At 40.4% G+C, this 24209-nt stretch overlaps 2 protein-coding genes across 2 annotated transcripts; both read right to left on the bottom strand.

The window, feature by feature from the left end:
- Positions 1-972: 972 nt before the first annotated feature.
- smim13 (small integral membrane protein 13) lies at positions 973-3947 on the bottom strand. The gene is made up of 2 exons (XM_084080165.1): positions 3470-3947; positions 973-2513 (listed from the first exon to the last, which is right to left on the bottom strand). Exons 1-2 carry the CDS (start codon positions 3543-3545, stop codon positions 2323-2325), a joined length of 267 nt encoding a protein of 88 aa, XP_083936291.1. The 5' UTR covers positions 3546-3947; the 3' UTR covers positions 973-2322.
- Positions 3948-6093: 2146 nt separating this feature from the next.
- zc3h12ab (zinc finger CCCH-type containing 12Ab) lies at positions 6094-15665 on the bottom strand. The gene is made up of 7 exons (XM_084081397.1): positions 15564-15665; positions 14272-14527; positions 13473-13658; positions 10711-10850; positions 9163-9397; positions 8965-9065; positions 6094-8811 (listed from the first exon to the last, which is right to left on the bottom strand). The coding sequence occupies exons 2-7, from the start codon at positions 14487-14489 to the stop codon at positions 7778-7780; spliced, it is 1914 nt and encodes a 637-aa protein (XP_083937523.1). The 5' UTR covers positions 14490-14527; positions 15564-15665; the 3' UTR covers positions 6094-7777.
- Between the last annotated feature and the right edge of the window lie 8544 nt (positions 15666-24209).

Here is a 24209-nt window from a genome sequence, read left to right on the forward strand (position 1 = left end):
AAACGCCGTTCGCGTGCTCAAACATGTTCATGGACCCCCAGATTAATATGTATTTGTCAACAGCCCCGCCCCCCCAATCTATTTTGAGCCAGGGAACCCCCTTCCCTGCGGGGACGGGCGATGTGAAGTCGGCGAAAAATAAATGTTCTAAGTAACTAAGTACATTTACTCAAGTACTGTATAAGCGTGCATCCGTTGTTTGGCCACTATTAGACCTTTGCAGTCAGAGGTAAGGGGGCGCCTCCCCTGCGCCGCGGTGCTGCGAGGGGAGGCGGGTGCTGCAAAGGACGGCCGTCCATTGGCTTTAAAGTAGTGAAGGACAGCCAGGACAGCCAATAGACAAATACATGTCGGGGATGACACTGTCTGAGCCTGTTTGTAGAGCCGCGCTTTCAGCTAGCGGCTAAAAACTACACTGCTGTGTTAAGTGGTCAGAAGCCACTTTTTCCCCAAATGGACCCTTATCCAGAAAAGATTGAGAACTACTAGTACTGCTTATATCTGAGTTTTAGCAATGAGCAACTGTCATATGTATTGTTGTATGGACTCTGAGTCTGAAATAAAGATTGAATTGAATTGAATTGAATTGAATATAGAGGGAAAAGGGATGGGGGCTAGTATAGAGACCCCTGGGGGACTCCGGTCAACAAAGTATATAGGGTTTTAAGTGATTCACCTCTATAGCAAGGGATGTGTCAAATAACATGCCAAACTGCCATGTGCATGTCATAGCCTAGGGTCATAGCACATCAAATGTTTTGTAGTTTTATTGCCAAGACAACATTGGGACTCAGAGACAGCAGGTGGGGCATTATCATTAACTGGGCCACACTTCATCTCCACTTTGGGTTTGAGAATGAGTCATTCTTATTATGGAACCGTTTAAATGAAACCCATCATTCCTTATTACAATACCAATTATTTCATACCAGTGTAACAAAGCTAATTTGTATACAGTATATATGAAAACATCTTTGTATTTTTTATTAAATATATTTATTATGAAGGTAAATTACAGCCAATACTAAAAACTTTTAAACCAACCACACACACACAACCATTACATTGCCTATAGACCTTTTCTCTCAACAAGACAGTTGTCCAATAGAGCCATGAGGACTTAAAAACATTTACAACAGTATTTGTTCATTTGAAATGCTTGAGTGCTAAATTATTTCTTCCAGTAATATGATGCATAACAGTTTTGTTCACCTGTTGGTGAATCGAGCGACAAATAACTAAGCTCTGGACTGGTCAGCCTTGTTTTGCTCTGTAATGGAAACCAATTTATTGTTCGCAATAAAAAAGAATCAGAGGCCATAGTAACAAACAGTGGATGCCATCTAGACAGGCACTGGTACAGACAGAGGCACAGGACACAGGAGAAGACATCACAAGTGCAGGGTTTCCCACCCCTGCGGTATCAAGCCTCATTATCCACTCACGGTAGGCTGTTAACACTGCATACAACCACTTTAACATTACCAGAGGTCTAAAATGATTCCTTTCACTGTCATTTTCTCTTGGCAATTCAATATCTTTTGAGTGTCTAGAAGAAGCTGCAAGAAAAAGGATCACAACACTATTGGAATGTAGCCCTGGTAGTTTTGTTTTCTTTCGGGGAGGCTTTGACAATAGGCCTATCTATTGGTTGTGACACTCTTGCATGGTAAGTAATTACTAATACATAGTGTACATACGACAATAAAATCAAAGCAAAACATTTTGCTTTTTCATTGAACTTATTACAAGAATATTTTCCCCAAAGAAAAATACATTACCTTAAGTTGTCAGTTACACAAATTGCTTCTTTCAGTTTTTTTTACCCAGTTCTACATAATGGTCTTCTAGAAGCTCTACACCTGTCAAAGTAGGCTTTCCTTGAACTAAAACAACTATTAAGATCAAATTATATAAAGTGTACACATATAATTATGCTATAAACTTGTCAGCCATGTGTCTTCTTGTGATGCAGCAACAGCAGCTGGATAGTTAATGAAATCATAGCTCCACATACAACTAGGAGGATACATGTATACAGACTGAACAGGTGCTACAAAGAAATGGCCAGTCACTTGGATTGTTTATCCCTTTGAATCCAGAAGAGTTGCCCGGTCAGTTTTAAAGTGTCCTGGTGAGGAGGGCCGAGTACTGACTGATAGCAAGGTCCTTAGGTAGTGCAGAGAAAAGGCATGGATGGGTAAATGTTCAAATGATCAGACAGGACATTTAATATAAGCGGTCATTGTGAAACAGAGGTTTCATGTCTGTGTAGCAGGTAAAAGAGTGATGGTAAACAGTAGACCGTTTGGGATGGAGGGTCTATGTAGTGCTTTCCGGAGCAACAAGTCTTTGGCGTGCAGTCTTGGGCCGGTTGCGGACAGCAGCACTAGCAGAACGTTCACTCTTGGTTTCGGACGGCTGAGTTTCGGCCTGCGGAGAACCAGCATCCCCCAGCAGCTCACGCAGGAACTTGAACTTGGACAGGAAAAGCTGCCAAACTACATACCAACCTGAAGGAAGGGTCAGAATAACAATTGTGAAAAATCTGCTGTCAAAGTTGTATCAACAACACAGTAGTATATCAAATAAAGCATGGGTCACTTTTACAAAAAGAACGTGACATGACTAATGTACAGACAAAAGAAAAAAGTTATTGACAGTAGACAAAGTAAATATTTAGAAATTACACAAAGCCATGTCTTTAAAAGGTCAATTGCAGAATATGCTGAAGAAGAAGGTGAAGGGAGCTGTCATGTCCATTTCAGTGACTCTCCCTTCCCCCTTCGCACGATAAAAATAGAAACTCTTTTGAAATAGAATCCAGTTAGGCAAAGCTATTCAACACACCGTGTCATATTCTTGACGAGACTCGTACAAATTAACTTTAAGGACTTGCTGTGCTCAAACCAACCTTCGTATTCTAACGTGGCTTATTGCCATGCGCTGCTTACATAATTGTGTTATAACGGATACAGGATAGGTGGGCACTAGGGACATCTGGGCTATTTTGGCTATTTTGTCCAAAATGTAAAAAAATATATACACATTTGAAAAATTGTCTTAAGTAATGGTAAGTATACATGATGTGAAAATGCACGGTACATCATGATCAGACTTCTTGTGTATGCCCCAAAATGTATATACAGGTTCTGTAGCAATTGTAGAAATATTAGACCTTAATTGACGAATGTTTAAGCATGTTCTAATCATGTATACTTTACTTAACATAAAAATATTTTCCAAATATTTTTAGTTTTTAACATTTGGGGAAAAATAGCCAAGTTAATACCGAGGTGTCCATTCTTCCTTGGTGCCCACCTATCCTGTTACCATTGCATCATAACAATGTCAAGTGGTTCCAGACAGTTCAACGTACATAGTGTATTTACTAGCAGCGTAGCCGTTGAATAAATAAGTTAGCAACAATATAAAGAAACAAGATAGCTAGATTGTTTGTGAAACTTACCAAAAAGCATGAAGAGTAACGCACACACAATTGTGGCCACAATGACCAGCACTGTGAGCCCGACACTTTGCCACATCTTAGCTGAGCACTTAATAACCCGAATGGCATTAGGAGAGAATATGTAAACGATATGTATTTCCCCCTTCAAAACGTGGGCTGAGCAAAGTGGTGGTGGGTTTCTCAGGAGGCTAGCATTTGTTAGCTAAGTTAGCTTTGCTATCCATCCAGCCACTGCAATGAGAAAAGACAAAAACAAAATACCACATCACAAAGCTCCCACTAGCTTGATAGGTAGCATCTGGCTAGCTAATTAGCAGCCATGCGATCGAAACGAATCAGAGTGGTGTCACAGTGCCTTAAACCACCGAGACACTGTGGCTACATAATTGCAACATAGTTTTTGTTGGCTCCCACAGAGATAAGCACACTTGCACAGCGGTAACTGGGTTAAAACAACACAAACGGTGTCAATACGATGAGATCTCAAACTGCGACTGCGCAGGAGACCCAGTTGACTTATGGGACCTGTAGTCTATCCGTTAACAGGATCGGGTGACTGGGCACCAAAACATTCTGGGCACTGGGGAAAACTGGGCACCTTGGACGAGTGGCCACCAGGGACATGTGGGCACCTGGAAGAGTGGGTACTTAGGGGTGGAGAAGAGTGGGCACTAAGGAAATCTGGGCACCAGGAAGATTGGGCACCGGGATAACTGGACACTGGGAAGAGTGGGCACCTGAAAGAGTGGGCACTTAGGGGTGGAGAAGAGTGGGCACTAGGGAAATATGGGCATCAGGGAGACTGGGCACAGGGAAAACTGGGCATTAGGAAGAGTGGGCACTAGGGACATGTGGGCACCCGGCAGACTGGGCACTAGGTGCACTGGTGCACTGCCTGTGAAATTGAATACTTTATTAACAATGATGCTAGATGCTAAATGTGTGTCTTGTATGTAAAGACAAAGTTTCAGTGGTTGTTCCATTGGATACAGGATAGGTGGGCACTAGGGACATGTGGGCAACTCGATATAAAATTGGCTATTTTGTCCAAAATGTAAACCAAAAAAAAGTAATGTAAAGTATACATGATGTGAACATGCACGGTACATCATTATCAGAATTAATTTTACCACTCTTCCTAGTGCCCGCCCAATGCCCATCTTCCCAAACATATGGTGCCCAGATGACCCTATAGTGCCCACCTATCCTGTATCCGTCTATCCATGCATGAAACAGATGTTATTTGTCGATATTAAAATAACAGCTATAATAGTACAGTAAATAATATAAATGCAAATATTGTACACACCATAACGTTTTAGTAGCTTTTAGAAAGAGTTATTTGTAGATTCTTAAAATATCAGCTATTTGCCACATTTCATGTAAATGGAAATATGCGTATTTTAAGTTAATGTTTAGTAGCTTTTAACAGATCACCTCTCACCATAGGCGTAGCTCTGGACCAGAGCCACCAGGCGTAGCTGTTCAATATAAAGGACCATAAAACAAACAGAAAAAGACCATTCATTGTTAATCCTGCAGGAGGAGCCATTTCTGTGCTCTTCCAGACTCCAGGGCAGGCTGATCTTTATATGGCTGAAAATTGACAAAGGTGAAAGGAAGGTTTTAAATAAAAATGAAAAATAATAATAACTAATTAATAAACAAACAAATGAATAAATGTGATCTCCTGGTTTAATCTCATCATCTTCTAGACTAAATACTGTAGACGGCAACACTTGCTCTCATCAGTTCAGAACCCTCTGCACTGGACCAGCATGATGTCATGTCGCTCAGCAAATGTCACGGCAATCCGGCCATTATGTGTGGACATTTTAGCCAAGGGTGGTACTAAAGGAAAGGCCATAAGGTCAGCATATAAATAATTAAACAAATAAACAGCAGGGTTCTTCCTCTGGTGAGCATGAACCTGCATAGCAAATTCCATGGCAGTCCAGCCTGTAGTATTAAAGTTTGGTACTAAAGTGTTAGGCAACCAAAATCGCCACCACTAGTCAGTGGGAAACAAAATGTTACACACTGGACACTGTCCTCTCTATCTTTGACTTTCAGCATTCTAGGAACACCAAGCCATGCCTGAACTTGTGTTCCATCATTTGTAACAGGGTGTATCTTTTGGAACAGTAAATTGCCCTGTCTGCTATGATCCAGACATACTATTAGCAAGTTAAGTGGCAGTTTAAATGTTCTTTTTGCTCTGGCTCTGACTCTCTGTCTTTGTTTATTTTGATGCTATAGTCAAGACAAGTGACTTTTTGTAATATGGAATACTATACTAAAAACAAAAGATCAAAATATTATTGATGATTATTAAATAAAAACCTGGATACATGTTGTTTGCCTTAACTGATGCATCTTAACCTCGGGTAGTAAATCTTTCCACTTCCTCCTTTTCAAATGAAATAATGCATTATCTGTTACCATCTCTCTACAAGCATGAACATATCTATATAGGACATCTAGAAGCTTTTAAATGTATTGCAAAGATCAGTATGCATGTAGGTTTATGTAGATGAATAACAAGAATGTGGCGTCAGTGTCCATCTTGTTGTAACAGCAATTAAATAGGTGAAAACCCTTCAAGCACCAAACTTCTCTTGTGTCTTGATTGTGACCTTGACCTCTTAACGATTTATTTTCACATGTTTATTGAATAAGAATTCATAAAGGTAACACAAAACAAAACAAATAAAAAGAAAACACTATATATATTAAAAATGGAAATGCACATCAGAAACAAAATAGTCAATCATTAAGTACACCAGATATATTGGCCATGTGTGGCACATACCAACCAAAGCTGAAAAGGGACACTCAGATAGCCATGGTGGGCTCCAGCTGCAGAATATGTACATGGTTGATGAAAGGGACCCACATTTTATTGAACTTATGGCTTGAAAACCCTCCTGGCCCTGGTGCTATAAGCATTGTTATTGTTATTGTTGTTATTGTTATTTGTTTTGTTGCTGTAGAGGAATTCTGTTGCTCATATACAATTCAAGGTTCTATTTAGCAACCTCTTAAAAATGTTTTAGGAATGAGATGTAACTATAAATATTGAGTTTAGAGTAATTCAATTCAGTTCAGTTCAATTGAATTAAATGTCAATGTATAGCCTGCACCCCATGTATAAAATAACGTAATGAAAAAAAATGTGATGCTCCAGTTAGACAAGTGGCTGCATGTTTCCAAGCTGAAATGCATAATGTCAATACTACATGTAATCACAGGATATAAAAGAACATACTGTACGTCTAGTGAGGACAAAAACATTTTTGTGCCTCCCAAAAGGGAGTGTTTTTAACCGTCAAATTTCAACAAACCACATCAACATTTTTGTTCCATTGAAAATGGATTTAAAAGAATGGACAAAAACGTATGAAAAACGGTGAATTCGATTTTCATATTTTTAATGTTTTCAGAAAATTAAAACGTCAATACAACAGTATACGTTTGTTGTTGCTTGATATTGACAACAGCTACATATTAGGATAAATAAATAAATGACTGTCTAAATAGTATAGATGTATGGAAAATGCAAATAGGCATAATCTTTTCTAATGAATGTTTACTGTTTAGAGAGGACGACATACATTAAAATGCCCTATGTAAACATGTTTACAGTGTACTACAACACAGATTATAAATCAGATTGAAAACACAGAAAGTTGTAAAATCTCAGTCAGTGCTGATGTGTAATGCACAGCAACTTGCTGATCCACTAGAAAAACGGCGATTGAATTACATCACTGACATTACATTGGCACAGTGACATAACAGTGGAAAACGAAAATTGTCATGTTTTCATTTTCTTTTTGAAAGTGTAATGTTATATCATGCAGGATATACTGAGTGATACAAAATTGACATCCCTGCTGTAAATATCAATAAATGGCCCATAGGGCACATACACAACATTACGGCAATGGATAGCAGCACAAACTACAATGGCACATGGTGCCAAAATTACAAGCAATTAAATCTTTAAATTGATTATAATTTTACTTACTGTATGGCAACATGCCATAGGTTCACTAATACATAATGGCTATTTATACATATCACCATTATCCCCAGCCCTAAAACACAGGAGCTTTAGAATGCACTTCCCTATGCATTATTCATAAAAGATACAATTTGCATCAACAGGATACAACCTCTGCATTTGCGCTGTTTTTTACAAGGTGAGATACCAATCTCACCACAATAGCATTCAGGCTTGACAGCTTACACAGTCTTTTGAACAGAGTTCAACCTTATATGGAACAACGCTGGTCAATTCTGACCCTATTTCAGCGGCCTACCTTGACTTTGTAGCATCAGGATCTCAGCAGCCAACTTTTGTGGATCCATCAATTGAGGAAACATGTCCATGGCCGTGTCTACCAGACGGGCATTAAAGATAGCTAGGAGCTTCTTTCGGACATCCTCTCTCTCCTTTCTACAAGGACCTGGTTGTGTCATATGGGAGGGCTCCCAGTGTGGCTTCTCTCCAGACATTCTGGACGGAGCTTGAGGATAGCCCTGAAATGGATCTGACCAGTAGGCCTGGTGGAGAGAGTCTTGAGCCCTGCTATGCTGGAATTCTGCTGGGTGGCTGTGTGCATGCATGCTGACTGGATACACAGATGTCCCATAGCCATAGTAATGAGCAGGAGGAGTGTAAGCTATCATGTCTGGGTGGTGGGTGCTGGCTGTCGCCATGCTATGGTGTTGGCTATGAGGATGGAAGCCACCTGTGGCCCACGAAGAGGACGGAACATGCGAGCAGCAACTACATGGTGTACTTTTAGGGGAACCTATGTTGTGCACTTTTAGGGGTACTGTTGCCTCACATTGGAGTGGCCTGGAAGTCGAGTTTGGATGGAAGCTCCCGTAACTGGCTCCACAGCGGTGATCAGCGGGGTCCCAGTAGGTCTCAATTGGTGGACTATCTATGGAGCCCAAACCAGAGTCCAGCTGCTCCTGAGAGCCAGAGGAGAAAGGAGAGTCCAGGTCAGAAGGAGAGTGTTGACTGGCCTTCTCTTTCCTAGATGGAGGCCTTCTGCTGGTACGGCGACCCCCTTTGACCAGAACAACATTTTCACTGGTGTGGCCTTTCTTCAATGAGCCTCTCCACTGTTCCAGGGTCAGTTTCTGGGCCATTGCCTCCAGAGAGAGGCTATTGGCAGTCACTGGACCAGAACCCAACAAAGAATGTTTATGGGCTGATGAAGATTGCCTGGCCTTCTCGCGAAGCTCATCGGCAAGAGAGCAATGGGAATGGTTGGGACGGTCTGGATGGTGGAATTTACATTTAATTCCATAAGTGCATTTCTTCCCTGAATGAGGATACATTTATGAGATTAAATGTGCTGTCAATTTATTTTTTAAATGTTTTCACATAAATACAAAATGCACACAGAGTTATATTATATCATACAGAGTGAGACCAGATATTGAAAAATCATTAAATTAAATTAAAGTGGCCTCACCATAAGGACACAGCTGCTTTTTGGGTGTCCTTGGGACCTTTCTCAGGAAGTTGTCCAAAGTTGGTCCATGGCGACCCAGAGGGTCATCGGGAGGCATAAACCTGCAGATGAGATTAATGCGTTAGGTCCTCTTTATAGCACTTCATAAATGATCTGCCTAATACTTCAAGAAGCAAGTAGTGACAGAAGATGATTTACTTGTCATTAACAAAGGAGTACATGAGTAGCCTCTCCTCTATGAACCGCTTCCACTCCGGGTTCTCTCCTTGGAGATCACGGTACGTGTCATTGGACACAATGATGCCATCAGATCCGTATGCCAGCTTGACAATGAAGCGGTCATCATAGCAGACCACCCGTTTGCCAGCAACGCGGCGCGAAGGTGTAAATACCAGACATTTCTTCCTCTCAAGGTTCCGCAGAATGTTTTGGTCTTCGCAGCATATGAAAGGAAAAAGATAGGGTAGATGCCAGATTAATGACTAAAACAAGAATTCATATTTATTTCTGCGTATGTTGCTCTACCAGTCTCTATAGTCTATAGTGTACAATATATCGCATAATGTTTAGTTTCTAGTTGGTTTTGCTAATCTTTATATTTTAAGTAAATAGTTGAGACAAACGCCTTGTATGTGCACATACTTGGCAATAACAAATAATTGTGATTCTATAGATGAATACTAATGAACTGAAGCACTGCTAAAAGCAACCAACACTTTTATATAATTGCCTCTACTATTTTCTGAAAGGTAATTTTAATATTAGACATTGTGAGGAGAACCTACAAAAAGGCCTTAATAAGTTCCCTCTCCAATGAAATGTTTTCCCCTCTATGAATGAATCAATTGTCAATTATATCAAAAGCAAACAGGTTCTGCAGAATAGGACAATGAAAATTGCATCTAGAAATTATCATGCGCAGCCAAGGCTCTTACAACCACTGTCAGTAACAGATTAACAGCTGTTATCTATGAGTAACACAGGAAATGATATAGCTGATCAAAAAAAGTCCCTGATTAGCAACATCAAAAATTAGGGGGAAACTTTCTGGGGTATTTCCATCAGTGTCTAATTCAAGATTCAAGAGTCAACACAACATTATTGTCTGTCACAAGGAACAGAAATGTCTCTTTGACCAGGCTCAGCAGTGCACATTTAAAACACACACACACACGCACACGCACACGCGCACGCACACGCGCGCGTGACTTAGCGTCAACCTGATGGCAGTAACTGGAAGGACTGGTGGAGGGGGATCCCACACCTCCTGTTGTTGCTTTACAAAAGCCTAATTCAACCCACCCTGTTGAACTGCTCCCCCTGCTTCTTCACCAATTTGACTATCACCAACAAAAACAAACGTACCGGCTTCCACACATACTGCCTAAAGTATAAAGATAAGAGTATAAATTAAGCTTACGGCCTTACAAGCTCAAGGCAACAAACCTTTAACCTTTATTCTCCATTTTTTATTCAGAATCATGTAGGACCTCAGTCTAGCTCATCATCCACCCAGCCAAGCCTTGGTTTCACATTATCATTTTCAGTTTTCAGTTTTAGATCAGGGTACATTTGGTTCCATTTGTACACTCTCAGAGTTAAATAAACACTGAGGATTTTACATTATAGTTTGGGGCCCCAGAGATAATTTTCTTTAAAAAAATGTATCAAATCCGTCCATCTGTGGTCTAATATCTAATGCATATCAAACTGGCACAAAATGGCAGCACATTCCCGTCATCCTACCTGTGATGGGGACATCAGGTCTGGGCTGCTCCTTCCTCCATGAGGGCACAAACACAGTGACATCAGTGTGACCTCTCTCCAGGAAGTAGCTCACAGCCAACTGGATTCCCAGACAAGAGAACACTTCCTTGTTTCCGTGGCTGAATAAGCACATGAAAAACGAAATGGTATGAGTAAGCAAGCAAGTGGTTGGTCTTTATGACAGTAAGCACAAAACAATTAACCTGACTCTGCCAGATGGAAGAAGCTTGCATCACATTTCTGGCGGAGTCTTGATTGATTGATTGATTGATGTACTTTATTTAGTAAGACATGAGAATAACAGTACATGGAAGTACAAATTCAAGGTCAGGTTACAAAACAATGGCTTACAATGAAAATGAAGAAACAGTGTTTATTACTGCAAGCATAAATGACCTGCATAAACCTGTTCATTTCATTCAATATCCCCAAACCTCATATTATATCAAGTTATCAAAAAATCTGTAGTAGACAGCAATTTGACACATTCAGTGTTCATCATGGTGACCACTACATTAAAAATGCAATTGCTTCTCAGTGTGTGAACAAAAACGCAGCAGCACTTACAGTACTTACATAGCATATCACAACATTTGCTATGCAAAATACTAGACGGGCCACTTGTCTCAGACACACTAATTGGGTTTTATACCAGGATAAAATTGCTATGAGCACATTTCTGAAATGTTAAAATCTGAGAACCAAAATAAATCAAATAAAATATGAGTAACTTTTCATTTGCTACATTTAGCTAACAATGATACATTCTAAATAATTTGTTGTGAAGTTACAAAACTACTGTTTTTAGTGAGCTAGCTTCTCGATAATGGCCAAATATAACAATATAGGTTTGGGCTACTACGCAGCCCTCACACATACGTCGCACCGCCAATCCCACCAATCCAATATGCCCATATATGGAGAGATCTTTGTAGTCCTTGTCCCTTTTATACCCATATATGGAGATCGCTGATGTCATCAGTATATGCCCCTTTTGTTCCCATATATGGAGCTGACTGATTTGTTTGCCCCTGATGCCATGACGACACATTTAAGGCTGTAACAACACACTCCATATTTGGGTGTAACAGCATTGGGAACTATGGTTATTGCTGAGTCATAGCGACATGAGCTTGACGACGTGGTCCGCTATATATTACACACCCCATGAAGCCTTGATTGCTTATTTTTTGTCCCATTCCTAAGTCAATTATTTGTAGGATAAGTCATAGAAGATAAGCTATAGAACTTTGAATTGATCTTCTTTAAGCAGCAGCTCTTATTTTTCTGCTTATTGTCATAAAAACTTAAAATCCTTCAAATGAAATCTAAACATTTTAAAAACATGGAATTGGTACAGGGAGGCAGCAAAATAAATATCTCTAATGCAATTGCGCCAAACCACCTACATTGCACAGCAAAATCCTCTGTGTTCATTTAAATCTGAGAGTATACAAATGAAACCAAAATGGACCCATATTTGAGGATTTTATAGTGTAGTAGAGTGATCATAACTAATTGCTTAATTTACTGTATATGCTTTACAGGTGCTTGTAAACCGGCTATTTTTGTCGTACGACGTAGTATAAATCAGACTTAAGAAGAATGGAGCAAAGGATTAAAGTGTTGTCAGGCCTGTTTCTATACAGCGCAGACCTATAAATCAACAGTTCCCTGAGGAGAGAGGAAAACGGTGATTTGCATGTTAAGATTTGCATACCTGAGCGGTGAGTGCAGAATGGACCTGCACAGGCGTGCCTGTGTTGTGTGCACAGAATGGGACAGTAAAAATAACAGACAAGAGAGAGAGAGAGAGAGAGAGAGTGTGTGTGTGTGTGTGTGTGTGTGTGTGTGTGTGTGTGTGTGTGTGTGTGTGTGTGTGTGTGTGTGTGTGTGTGTGTGTGTGTGTGTGTGTGTGTGTGTGTGTGTGTGTGTGTGTGTGTGTGTGCGTGTGCGTGTGCGTGTGTGACAGAAAAGGTTGAGTCTTCGCACAGGCAGAGACTGAAATATAAGATGTTATCTTAAGGCGTATTTCACTGAGGGCATTCTGAACAGACTATGTAATTTATGAGAGCTGGAATAGACAGAAGGTACTGTATTCTAAATTAATTAAATGACAACAGGTGTCTAACCACATGAACCCAAGCATCCCTATTCTGAGCATAACATTTGGCAAAACTAGGCAAACATTTGCCTAAAATAGCAGCTCTACAAGCTCTACGTGAGTTTGTAAATCGGCTATTTATGGCAAAGAGTTTTGGTGTAGAGGGAAAAAAGGAGGGGGTTAAGTCAAGTATAGACCCCTGGGGGACCCCGGTCAACAAAGTATGTACGGTTTAAGTGGTTAAATAGCACATGTTTGAAAAACTGCCTCATTATCTTCTACAACAGTGGTTCTCAACATGGGGTCTGGGGACCCCCAGGGGTCGTTGAGGGGGTTCCCTCAAGAACTAATTACCATTAGTAGTAGTAGCAGTAGTAGTTGTCGTAATAGCATCAATTTTAAGTTAGAAGTTAACCAGAATAGAGTAATGCCCAGCGTATTGGCTAATAATGATACCTCCAAATAATGACAAGGCAGCAAATGTTAGAACTGAACAGCCTAACTATACTTTGCGGAAAAACATACTGAAGGCTATTTGTTGGCTACTTCATTGGATGACTGTGTTGTACAATTGAAAATATGTTGTTAATGTCATACCACATGTTTGTTAGTTCAATGAGCCTTTACATTTTCCCACCTCATGGCCACATTGCTCCCATCAATGACGATGGGTCTCAGAGCGTCCCCGTCCCCACCGGCCTCTTCTCTGTTGAGAGACATGGAGTGCTCCTCCTGGCTCCTGGACACCAGCACCGACATGGTGGTGACCGGCACCTCCTTCTCTTCTGGGCTGACCCCAGCCTGGACCAGCTCCCCGAGAACCCTGTTAGTCGCCTGTCACAATTATTACATAATCGCCTGATCGCAGTTATTTGCGGTATTCGCAAAAAAAGTGGGTGAAATTCACACAAAAACGTATTTCACCCACTTTTACTTCTGTAAACTATGATGTGACAATAAAGCTCATTCTGATTCAGAATGATTTTGCATAATCTTCGTAATCGTTACCATGTTGATAAATGTTACATACATACATTTAAAAAAATGAGGAAATAGCAGATCTACAAGCCCACAAAGTCTTGCATCGCGGCTAGATCGTCTATTTCCACTATTAAAATGTCTTGCCTAATTATATATAGCCTTATATTATATAGCCTTATATTATTATATCATTATATAATTGTATAGCCTAATTATATAAAAAAAAGCCTATTTTGGTCAAAGCACAATATTTCTTTTTTTTTTTATTGGTACCCGTCATTGTCAGTCATTTCTTTGTACTATATTTTTGTTCACATAGCCTAAAAGCCAAACAGAAACGTAATTTGTATTTATGTTCCAGTGTTCAAGGCCAAAAACACAATTAAATCGTTAATCACAATCATTCGCAAAACAATTAATTGTCAACTAAAATGTTGTGATCGTGATAGCCCTACCTGTTAGTGTCTGTGTTCCGGCCAAACTTCTGCAGTACGTCCTGCACCTGTTCTGTGGAATACCCCAGCTTATGGAAGAAGTCGAGCTGAGTCTCTCCATGGGGTCCCAGGGGGATGTCGGACTCATTTAGGGCAGAAGAGTGACCACCCTGCTCCATTCTCTTGTTGACAAGACAGGGTGGATTCTGCTGCTGGCCCGGGATTCTGGTTGTTGACATCCATGCATCTGTGTCAGTCTCTGTGTGGTTCCAGTTGGCTGCATACAGTGTTTTATTTCATGGGAAGATAATTAGGGCTGTCAGGATTATGACATTTTACATGACAATTGATTGTCACACATATTATTGTGCATTAACATTTTAATTATTTAACTTTAAGGCTTTGAATTTGCACAGATATATATATAAATATACAAATGTAATAACTTAAAAAAAAAAAAAAAACATTAGTAGTGGAAATAGCCGATCTACAAGATCTTGTAGATCTGCTATTTCCACTTTTTTTGACAATGTTTGAAAATATATCAGACTTTTTCAACATGAAACAACAAACACCAGTTTTCATCTAGTGCCATCTTCCATGCAGCTTAGAAAGCACATTTATTAGTGTTAGTATAGTTTAGCTCATGTTATTGGGATTTAAATCACTGGCAGCATGAGCAAACTGACTTTACAACAATTAATATATTATTGTTATGATAGTTATAGATATAAACATTATGAATACAGAAACAATAGTAGCCTATATGTACCTGCACAGAAATTGCATCTTATTTTTTTTTCCGATCTTTTTAAATAGCCCATCCTATTATGCGGACCTGCTTGTCTATCTATACCCATCTATTTAAGATTTATAGAATAAAAAAAAGAATGATAAATGATATTCTACTAAACTTTATTTTGTTATTTTGTTAGCCATTTTGTATGGCTATGAAAATGACATACTGGCTGTAGCCAGCTTTTCTTTTTCTTTTTTGTAATTTTACTAAGCTCTATAAATTGTATACAGTCTGATGCCTCGCCACTATCCAATTAACACTTAATTTTAAGGACATCTTTTAACTTATCTGTCAATCATTCTTTAGGCAATATTTGGATCATGCCTGATCCGTTCTGCTAAACGACATATGTTGTTCTGTAGGCTGAACGTAAAGGGAGATTAGATTGCTTACTGACTGTAGTAGAAATACGTCTACATCAGACAGTTTTTACATAGAAGACTGTCGCAGTCAACTCAATCTAAACACTTTGTTACAATATCTCTTTAAACTCTATGGAGAAAAGTTAACTTACCGGGACCGTGACACTTGAAACTGTTGTCTGTGCAATGATATGTATGTCATGTGTTTCACCATTGAGTTATGATGGTTTGCACTTCTGTGTCAAATACTCCGGGTGGTGACATCATTCGTCGGAGCCGGCATGAGGAAGTAGCATGCAATGATGTAAAGTAATTAAGTGCATTTACTCAAGTACTCTACTTAAGTACAATTTTGAGGTATTTTACTTTACTGGAGTATTTCCAATTTTCAGTACTTTTACCTCAACTCCACTATGCATCTCAGAGGCAAATATTATACTTTTACTCCGCTACAATTAATTGAAAGCTTTATTTAGGCTACTACTTTGTGGATTTTGATTATTATTACAAAACATGCATTAGGCCTACCCACTTCAGCCCTATATTTCGGCCATTTGAAAACAGCCGATCTACAAGCTCATGCATTGTGAGCTTGTAGATCTGATATTTTCAAAAGACTTTTATACATTTTATACATTTGAAAACGTGTGAAATGGGTTATTCTACATAATGAGTGCTTTCTACTTACTTTTGATACCAATACTTTTGTACTTTTTACTTTTTTACTTATAATAACAGTGTATTTCTACATTGCACTAATTGATACTTTTACTTAAGTAAAACATTTGAGTACTTCTTCCACCACTGGTACCATGCATAATAAACCAATGTATGTGCTGCTTGATTACCTGATGTGTTTTGTACATAGGGCATGGGCTATAAGATTATCAATAAAAATAAATAAAGCATGCATAATTATTTATTAATAGCCTACGTTTTGTTCAACCAACCAAAAGGTGGAGATGGCTAAAATGGGCCATGATGACTTGGCGAGAGAGAACTTAGCAATCACAACCCCCTTCTCCTTCATTCACTGTTGAATGGCTCTCCTCGACTCGAAAATAAGTAGGCCTACTTTATATTCACAATGGACAGCCAATATTTGGCCTTTCAATTCAATCACTGCACCTATTCATCGTGGTGATAGATCAGCAGACAGTATACGTGATTAATAAGCCTATCATGAAAACCTTTAGCAGACTAAATAGGCTACTCTGATCACATTCTGTTCTGTGGGACTGTCCATGTGTGGAATTTACGTAAGTTTAGACGCTGACGCAGACGCATAGACTACCATGCATTTTGATTTAATTCTGTTCAGTTCATGTTTCAGCCTGAAACATGAAACTTGCCTCCTGGCTAGGCACAGGCTAACAAGTGAACATGGTTTGCCTTGAGGTGTTTGCAAAATGGACATCAGGTTCCATATTGCATGTTTTAAGTACAGTGTACACTGTGTAGGGCAAGGCCTACAGATGTTTAAAAACCTTGCGAATAAAGCTGTAAATGCGTGTGTGCTCTCAATAATAGTTTTTAGTTGTACTCTTTTTAATAATACATTTATTATTATTTTGTTTATTTTTTGGGGGACAAAAAGTGGTAGGCTACAAGACATGTTAATAATCACCATTATTATTATCATCATCACCATTTTTATAATAATAATAAAATAAAAAAGAGGGGTAATGGACCACACACAGCAATCCCCAAATCCTCAAAAAAATGCAAAAGAGATGTAGGCTACACCAAGTTAGTGGGACAGTACATTTTCAGTTATTCGACTAGTTCCCTTGTGGAACATCGTCATCTCAGTCTTTTGATGAATCATATCATATACGTTTCTCCAAGGGCAAAAAGATTGAAGTGAAAATTGACCTTATTCCAAAATGACTGTTAACTTTCAATAAATCCACATTTGATAGACATACATATTACCTACATGTTACTAGCGAGAATTTTATATTTTTGTAATCAGTTCATTATTTCCTGCGTAATCGATGAATAAAACTGACGAGTGTAAGCATTGCATTGCACGATGCACAAATTGTGTTCTTTGAATAGACTTTCATCTTATATAAACACAATTGACACAAGGAATTGACACTCTCCCTTCTGCTGATTATAGTAAATACCTCATAGTGGGGTATAGCAGCTGCAAAATAGCGTTTAGGGACAGTGCCAGCTCCCTTATCACTAACATTTATTTTTAAATTGACGATAAAGTAGGGTAGGCTCTAGGAGGGGCGGGATGATTTGATTGACAAGCTACACAACCAATAGTATTCATTACCCGCCCCCGCTCTTGATTGACAAGCTACCCAACGAATATTGGTCTGGTTGCATTGCGCAGGATATGACGCGATATGACGCGATATAGAAAGATGCCGGTTTTGAAATTCCTGAACTACAATCGGCTTCATTTACAGTCTGTAGAAACCAATGGCGTAGCTTTGTCCATTCTTTTTTACAGTCTATGGTCTTTACACACCCAGAGGAATGTAGACATTTCCTTCCAAAATGGGGCCGTGCCCTTCATTTCTTCTTTATACCCCACCAGGGAAAAAGGGTATGGCTTTAAACAATTCTACAAAAGCCCAGGACGCCATCTGGTGGCCAAAGAAATTAACTAAAGTTTTAAAGGTAAAAATTAATTGATTAATGAGAACGCAATTCGCTTGTCTCTGAAACAGTGTTCAAAGAAGTTGCATAATGTTATTTAAACTGCAGTTTTTATTGCAAACCTAGTAAGTGGTTTAGCTTGCCACAAGCTGATATAAATTATGACTGAGTCATTTCTTTCTTGTTTTTCCATAGTTTCCCATCCCACTTTGTGAATAATGAAAAGAATGGCTTCCTTTTATCACAATCTTTCTTTTTCTGTGGTAGCTCCACCATGGTCAGTGCTTCAAGGTTACGCTGTGACCCAGATACTGGTTTAGGAAAATAATTGTCAAGTGTGATGTATGGTTCAATCGTCAGTTTTGACCCAGACACCGGCTGGGATGTTGGTGACTCAGGCTTAGATCTTGGTCCAGATGTTGGTGCAGGATTTGAGTTGGGTTCCAGCGTTGGTTCGGTCTCTTTCTTGGACATTGGTTCAGGTGTGGGTTCTGATTGTGATGCTTTTTCAGGAAAAGTGAGTGGCTCATGTGCTGATTCTGGTAGAAATGTTGCTTCTGGTACCTGCTTGGAAACTGGCTCAGATGTTTGTGGCTCAAATGGAAGTGGAGACTTAGAGGTGCCACCAATTTTAGGAACATCGCCACAAAAGCAAGGCTTGATTTCAATGATGTTCTTTACAAGTTCAGGACTGGGGAAGTTCATGGTTAATACACCTAAGCACCCTGGGGGTGAAAACCTCTTGTGTTCCAGAATAAGGTAATTGAGCTCACCGTTAACCTCCTGAGCCACTTTCCTGGAGATTATTGTAGTTGTGGTGTCTGTTAATACAATACGATGTGCACAATTATGTTGTGCTTCCTGTAGATGTTTCCTCACTTTCTTCATCTTGTTCTTAGTGCCTGTGTATATATTATCACCAGGGACAAAGGTATCATGGATAAGGACTCCAGTATTGAAATTGTCACTCTGAACAAACACAATTTTGCCCCTTGCCTGTTGCATGTTTGGAACTGAAAGTTGGGTCCATATTCTATCCTCACGGTTTTTAATCAGCTTCAGGATGGATTTTTCAATATACTTTTTATATAATCCACGTAGAGTCACTCTCAAAAGCACAGTCTCACTGACATGGCCATCTAAGAAGTCCAAAACGATCTTAAGGACTTCATCAATTGTCATATGTTGCCAAATCATCATATGGCTATCTCGGATAGAAATACTTTTTCCAATCAAGTTCCAAGCATGCACTTCAAAATATCGAATACCCACTTTTAGTTGTTTGTCTAAGGTCCAAGCTTGACGTTGGATAAATAGTCCTCCATACATAGTTAGGCTTTCATGTGTTCCAGGTATAGAAATAGCTGAGATCGGTGTGGTGTCTGGTATAGACTCCATCCAATTCAAGTTATAATAGCTTTCAGCCAAGGCTGGGTCATCATTAAATGCTTTCTCTGAATGTAAAAGAAGTGTTGGTTTAGAACTCTGCTCGGTTATTGGTGACTCAGACTCAGGTGCCTTTTCAAGCGTGGTGGGAAGCTGAGATATCACTTCTAGTTGAGGGTCAGTCACATGCTGAATTGTGGTCTTTAGCTCAGGTTTTGGTTCTGACTGGAATGTAGATTTAGGCACAGTATGACCTTTAACTGTTCCTTCTGCCCCTTGGTCTCTTGGTCCTGGTGTGGTGTGATGTTCAAGCATAGGTTCTGAATATGATGCTTGTTCAGGAATATTGATTTGCTTGTGTGTTGACACGTGTTCAGACATAGTAGGTAACTTGGACTCAGGTGTCTTTTCAGCCATAGTGAGAGACTCAAGTGTTGGTCCTGACACCGGCTGGGATGTTGGAGACTCAGGCTTAGATCCTGGTCCAGTTGTTGGTGCAGGATTTGAGTTGGGTTCAAGCATTTGTGTGGTCTCTTTCTTGGAAATGTGTTCAGTTATTGTGAATGGCACAGGCGACTGTTCTAACTGAGATGATGCTTCAGGATTAGATTTTGGCTCAAGTGTTGGTTCAGAACCATGCTCGGTTATTGGTGACTCAGACTCAGGTGTTTTTTCAAGTGTGGTGGCAGGCTTAGATATGACTTCTAGTTCAGGTTCAGTCACATACTGAATTGTGGTCTGTAGCTCAGGTATTGTTTCTGACTGGAATGTAGGTTCAAGTATGGTTTGCCCTTCAAGTGTTATTTCAGGCCCTTTGTCATTTATAGGTCCTGGTGTGGCGGGAGGTCCAGACGTGGCCTCTGAATATGATGCTTTTTCTGGAGTAGTGAGTGGCTTATGTGTTGGCTCTGACACCTGATCAGACATAGGCGAGTTGGACTCAGGTGTCTTTTCAGTCATAGTGAGAGGCTCAAGTGTTGGTCCTGACTCTGGCTGGGATGTTGGAAACTCAGGCTTAGATCCTGGTCCAGATGTTGGTGCAGGATTTGAGTTGAGTTCTAGCGTTGGTTCGGTCTCTTTCTTGGACATTGGTTCAGGTGTTGTGAGTGGCACAGGTGACTGTTCTAACTGAGATGATGCTTCAGGATTCGTTTTTTCAAGTGTTGGTTCAGGAACTTGCTCTGTTATTGGTGAGTCAGAGTCAAACTCAGGTGCTTTTTCAGGTGTGATGGGAAGCCGAGATATATCTTCTAGTTGGGACACAGGCACAGGTTCAATTGTGGTCTGTGGCTCAGGTATTGGTTCTAACTGAAATGTAGTTTCAGGTATATTATACCCTTCAACTGTTACTTCTGGCAATTGGTCAGCTATAGGTCCTGTTGTGGTATGAGGTTCATGTGTTGGTTCTGAGTACGATGCGTTTTCAGGAATAGTGAGTGGCTCATGTGTTGACTCTGATACTTGCTCAGACACAGGTGAGTTTGACTCAGGTGTCTTTTCAGCCATAGTGAGAGACTCAAGTGTTGGTCCTGACACCAGCTCGGACGTTGGAGACTCAGGTTTAGATCCTGGTCCAGATGTTGGTCCAGAATTTGAGTTGGGTTCAAGTGTTGGTTCGGTTTCTTTCTTCGACATTGGTTCAGGTGTTGCGAGTGGCAAAGGGGACTGTTCTAACTGAGATGATGCTTCAGGATTAGTTTTTGGCTCAAGTGTTGGTTCAGAACCCTGCTCTGTTATTAGTGACTCAGACTCGGGTGCTTTTTCAGGTGTGATGTGAAGCTGAGATATCACTTCTAGTCAACTTGCAAGATTTGAGTTGGGTTCAAAAGTTGGTTCGGTCTCTTTATTTGACATTGGTTCAAGTGTTGTGATTGGCACAGGTGACTGTTCTAACTGAGTTGATGCTTGAGGATTAGATTTTGGCTCAAGCGTTGCTTCTGGCACTTGGTCAGCTATAGGTCCTGGTGTGGTGTGATGTTCAGGTGTGGGTTCTGATTGTGATGCTTTTTCAGGAATAGTGAGTGGCTCATTTGCTGATTCTGGTAGAAATGTTGCTTCTGGTACCTGCTTGGAAACTGGCTTAGATGTTTGTGGCTCAAGTGGAAGTGGAGGCTTAGAGGTGCCATCAATTTTAGGAACATCGCCACAAAAGCAAGGCTTGATTTCAATTATGTTCTTTACAAGTTCAGGACTAGGGAAGTTCATGGTTAATACACCTAAGCACCCTGGGGGTGAAAACCTCTTCTTGTGTTCCACTATAATGTCATTGAGCTCACCGTTAACCTCCTGAGCCACTTTCCTGGGGGTTATTATAGTTGTGGTGTCTGTTAATACAATATGATGTGCACAATTATTTTGTGCTTCCTGTAGATGTTTCCTCACTTTCTTCATCTTTTTCTCTGTACCTGTGTACGTATCATCACCAGGGAAAAATGTATCATGGATAAGGACTCCAGTATTGAAATTGTCACTCTGAACAAACACAATTTTACCTCTTGCCTGTTGCATGTTTGGAACTGAAAGTTGGGTCCATATTCTATCCTCACGGTTTTTAATCAGCTTCAGGATGGATTTTGCAATATACTTTTTATATAATCCATGTAGAGTCACTCTCAAAAGCACAGTCTCACTGCCATGGCCATCTAAGAAGTCCAAAACGATGTTAAGGACTTCATCAATTGTCATATGTTGCCAAATCATCATATGGCTATCTCGGATAGAAATACTTTTTCCAATCAAGTTCCAAGCATGCACTTCAAAAAATCGAATACCCACTTTTAGTTGTTTGTCTAAGGTCCAAGCTTGACGTTGGATAAATAGTCCTCCATACAGAGTTAGGCTTTCATGTGTTCCAGGTATAGAAATAGCTGAGATCGGTGTGGTGTCTGGTATAGACTCCATCCAATTCAAGTTATAATAGCTTTCAGCTAAGGCTGGGTCATCATTAAATGCTTTCTCTGAATGTAAAATAAGTGTTGGTTTAGAACCCTGCTCTGTTATTGGTGACTCAGACTCAGGTGCTTTTTCAAGTGTCGTGGGAAGCTGAGATATCACTTCTAGTTGAGGGTCAGTCACATGCTGAATTGTGGTCTTTAGGTCAGGTTTGGGTTCTGACTGGAATGCAGGTTTAGGCACAGTATGACCTTTAAGTGTTGCCTCTGCCCCTTGGTCACTTGGTCCTGGTGTGGTGTGATGTTCAGGTGTAGGTTCTGAATATGATGCTTGTTCAGGAATAGTGAGTTGCTCGTGTGTTGGCTCTGACACATGCTCAGGCATAGTAGGTGAGTTGGACTCAGGTGTTTTTTCAGCCATAGTGAGAGACTCAAGTGTTGGTCCTGACACCGGCTGGGATGTTGGAGACTCAGGCTTAGATTCTGATCCAGTTGTTGATGCAGGATTTGAGTTGGGTTCTAGCGTTGGTTCGGTTTCTTTATTTGACATTGGTTCAGTTATTGTGAGTGGCACAGGCGACTGTTCTAACTGAGTTGATGCGTCAGGATTAGATTTTGACTCAATCGTTGCTTCTGGCACTTGGTCAGCTATAGGTCCTGGTGTGGTGTGATGCTCAGGTGTGGGTTCTGATTGTGATGCTTTTTCAGGAATAGTGATTGGCTCATGTGTTGGCTCTGACACATGCTCAGACATAGGCGAGTTGGACTCAGGTGTCTTTTCAGCCAAAGTGAGAGACTCAAGTGTTGGTCCTGACACCGGCTGTGATGTTGGAGACTCAGGCTTAGATTCTGGTCCAATTGTTGAAGCAGGATTTGAGTTGGGTTCTAGCGTTGGTTCAGTTTCTTTATTTGACATTGGTTCAGTTGTTGTGAGTGGCACAGGTGACTGTTCTAACTGAGTTGATGCTTCAGGATTAGATTTTGACTCACGCGTTGCTTCTGGCACTTGGTCAGCTATAGGTCCTGGTGTGGTGTGATATTCAGGTGTGGGTTCTGATTGCGATGCTTTTTCAGGAATAATGAGTGGCTCATGTGTTGGCTCTGATACTTTCTCAGACACAGGTGAGTTTGACTCAGATGTCTTTTCAGCCATAGTGAGAGAATCACGTGTTGGTCCGGACACCGTCTGGGATGTTGGAGACTCAGGCTTAGATTCTGATCCAGTTGTTGATGCAGGATTTGAGTTGGGTTCTAGCGTTGGTTCGGTTTCTTTATTCGACATTGGTTCAGTTATTGTGAGTGGCACAGGCGACTGTTCTAACTCAGTTGATGCGTCAGGATTAGATTTTGACTCAGTCGTTGCTTCTGGCACTTGGTCAGCTATAGGTCCTGGTGTGGTGTGATGCTCAGGTGTGGGTTCTGATTGTGATGCTTTTTCAGGAATAGTGATTGGCTCATGTGTTGGCTCTGACACATGCTCAGACATAGGCGAGTTGGACTCAGGTGTCTTTTCAGCCAAAGTGAGAGACTCAAGTGTTGGTCCTGACACCGGCTGGGATGTTGGAGACTCAGGCTTAGATTCTGGTCCAGTTGTTGATGCTGGATTTGAGTTGGGTTCTAGCGTTGGTTTGGTTTCTTTATTTGACATTGATTCAGTTATTGTGAGTGGCACAGGCGACTGTTCTAACTGAGTTGATGCTTTAGGATTAGATTTTGACTCACGCGTTGCTTCTGGCACTTGGTCAGCTATAGGTCCTGGTGTGGTGTGATGTTCAGGTGTGGGTTCTGATTGTGATGCTTTTTCAGGAATAGTGAGTGGCTCATGTGTTGGCTCTGATACTTGCTCAGACACAGGTGAGTTTGACTCAGATGTCTTTTCAGCCATAGTGAGAGAATCAAGTG

This window comes from Gymnoscopelus microlampas, assembly GCF_963454915.1.
Source record: "Gymnoscopelus microlampas genome assembly, chromosome: 15".
NCBI lineage: Eukaryota > Metazoa > Chordata > Actinopteri > Myctophiformes > Myctophidae > Gymnoscopelus > Gymnoscopelus microlampas.

Bases quoted from the DNA above. Each gene is read 5' to 3' on its own strand.
- smim13 (XM_084080165.1), bottom strand. From the start codon at position 3,545: ATGTGGCAAAGTGTCGGGCTCACAGTGCTGGTCATTGTGGCCACAATT. The intron at 2,514-3,469 runs GTAAGTTTCACA...CCCTTCCTTCAG, and splicing joins GTTACTCTTCATGCTTTTTG to GTTGGTATGTAGTTTGGCAG.
- zc3h12ab (XM_084081397.1), bottom strand. From the start codon at position 14,489: ATGTCAACAACCAGAATCCCGGGCCAGCAGCAGAATCCACCCTGTCTT. The intron at 10,851-13,472 runs GTGGGAAAATGT...GTGCTTATTCAG, and splicing joins GGGAGCAATGTGGCCATGAG to CCACGGAAACAAGGAAGTGT. The intron at 8,812-8,964 runs GTGAGGCCACTT...ATCCTCATTCAG, and splicing joins AAAGCAGCTGTGTCCTTATG to GGAAGAAATGCACTTATGGA.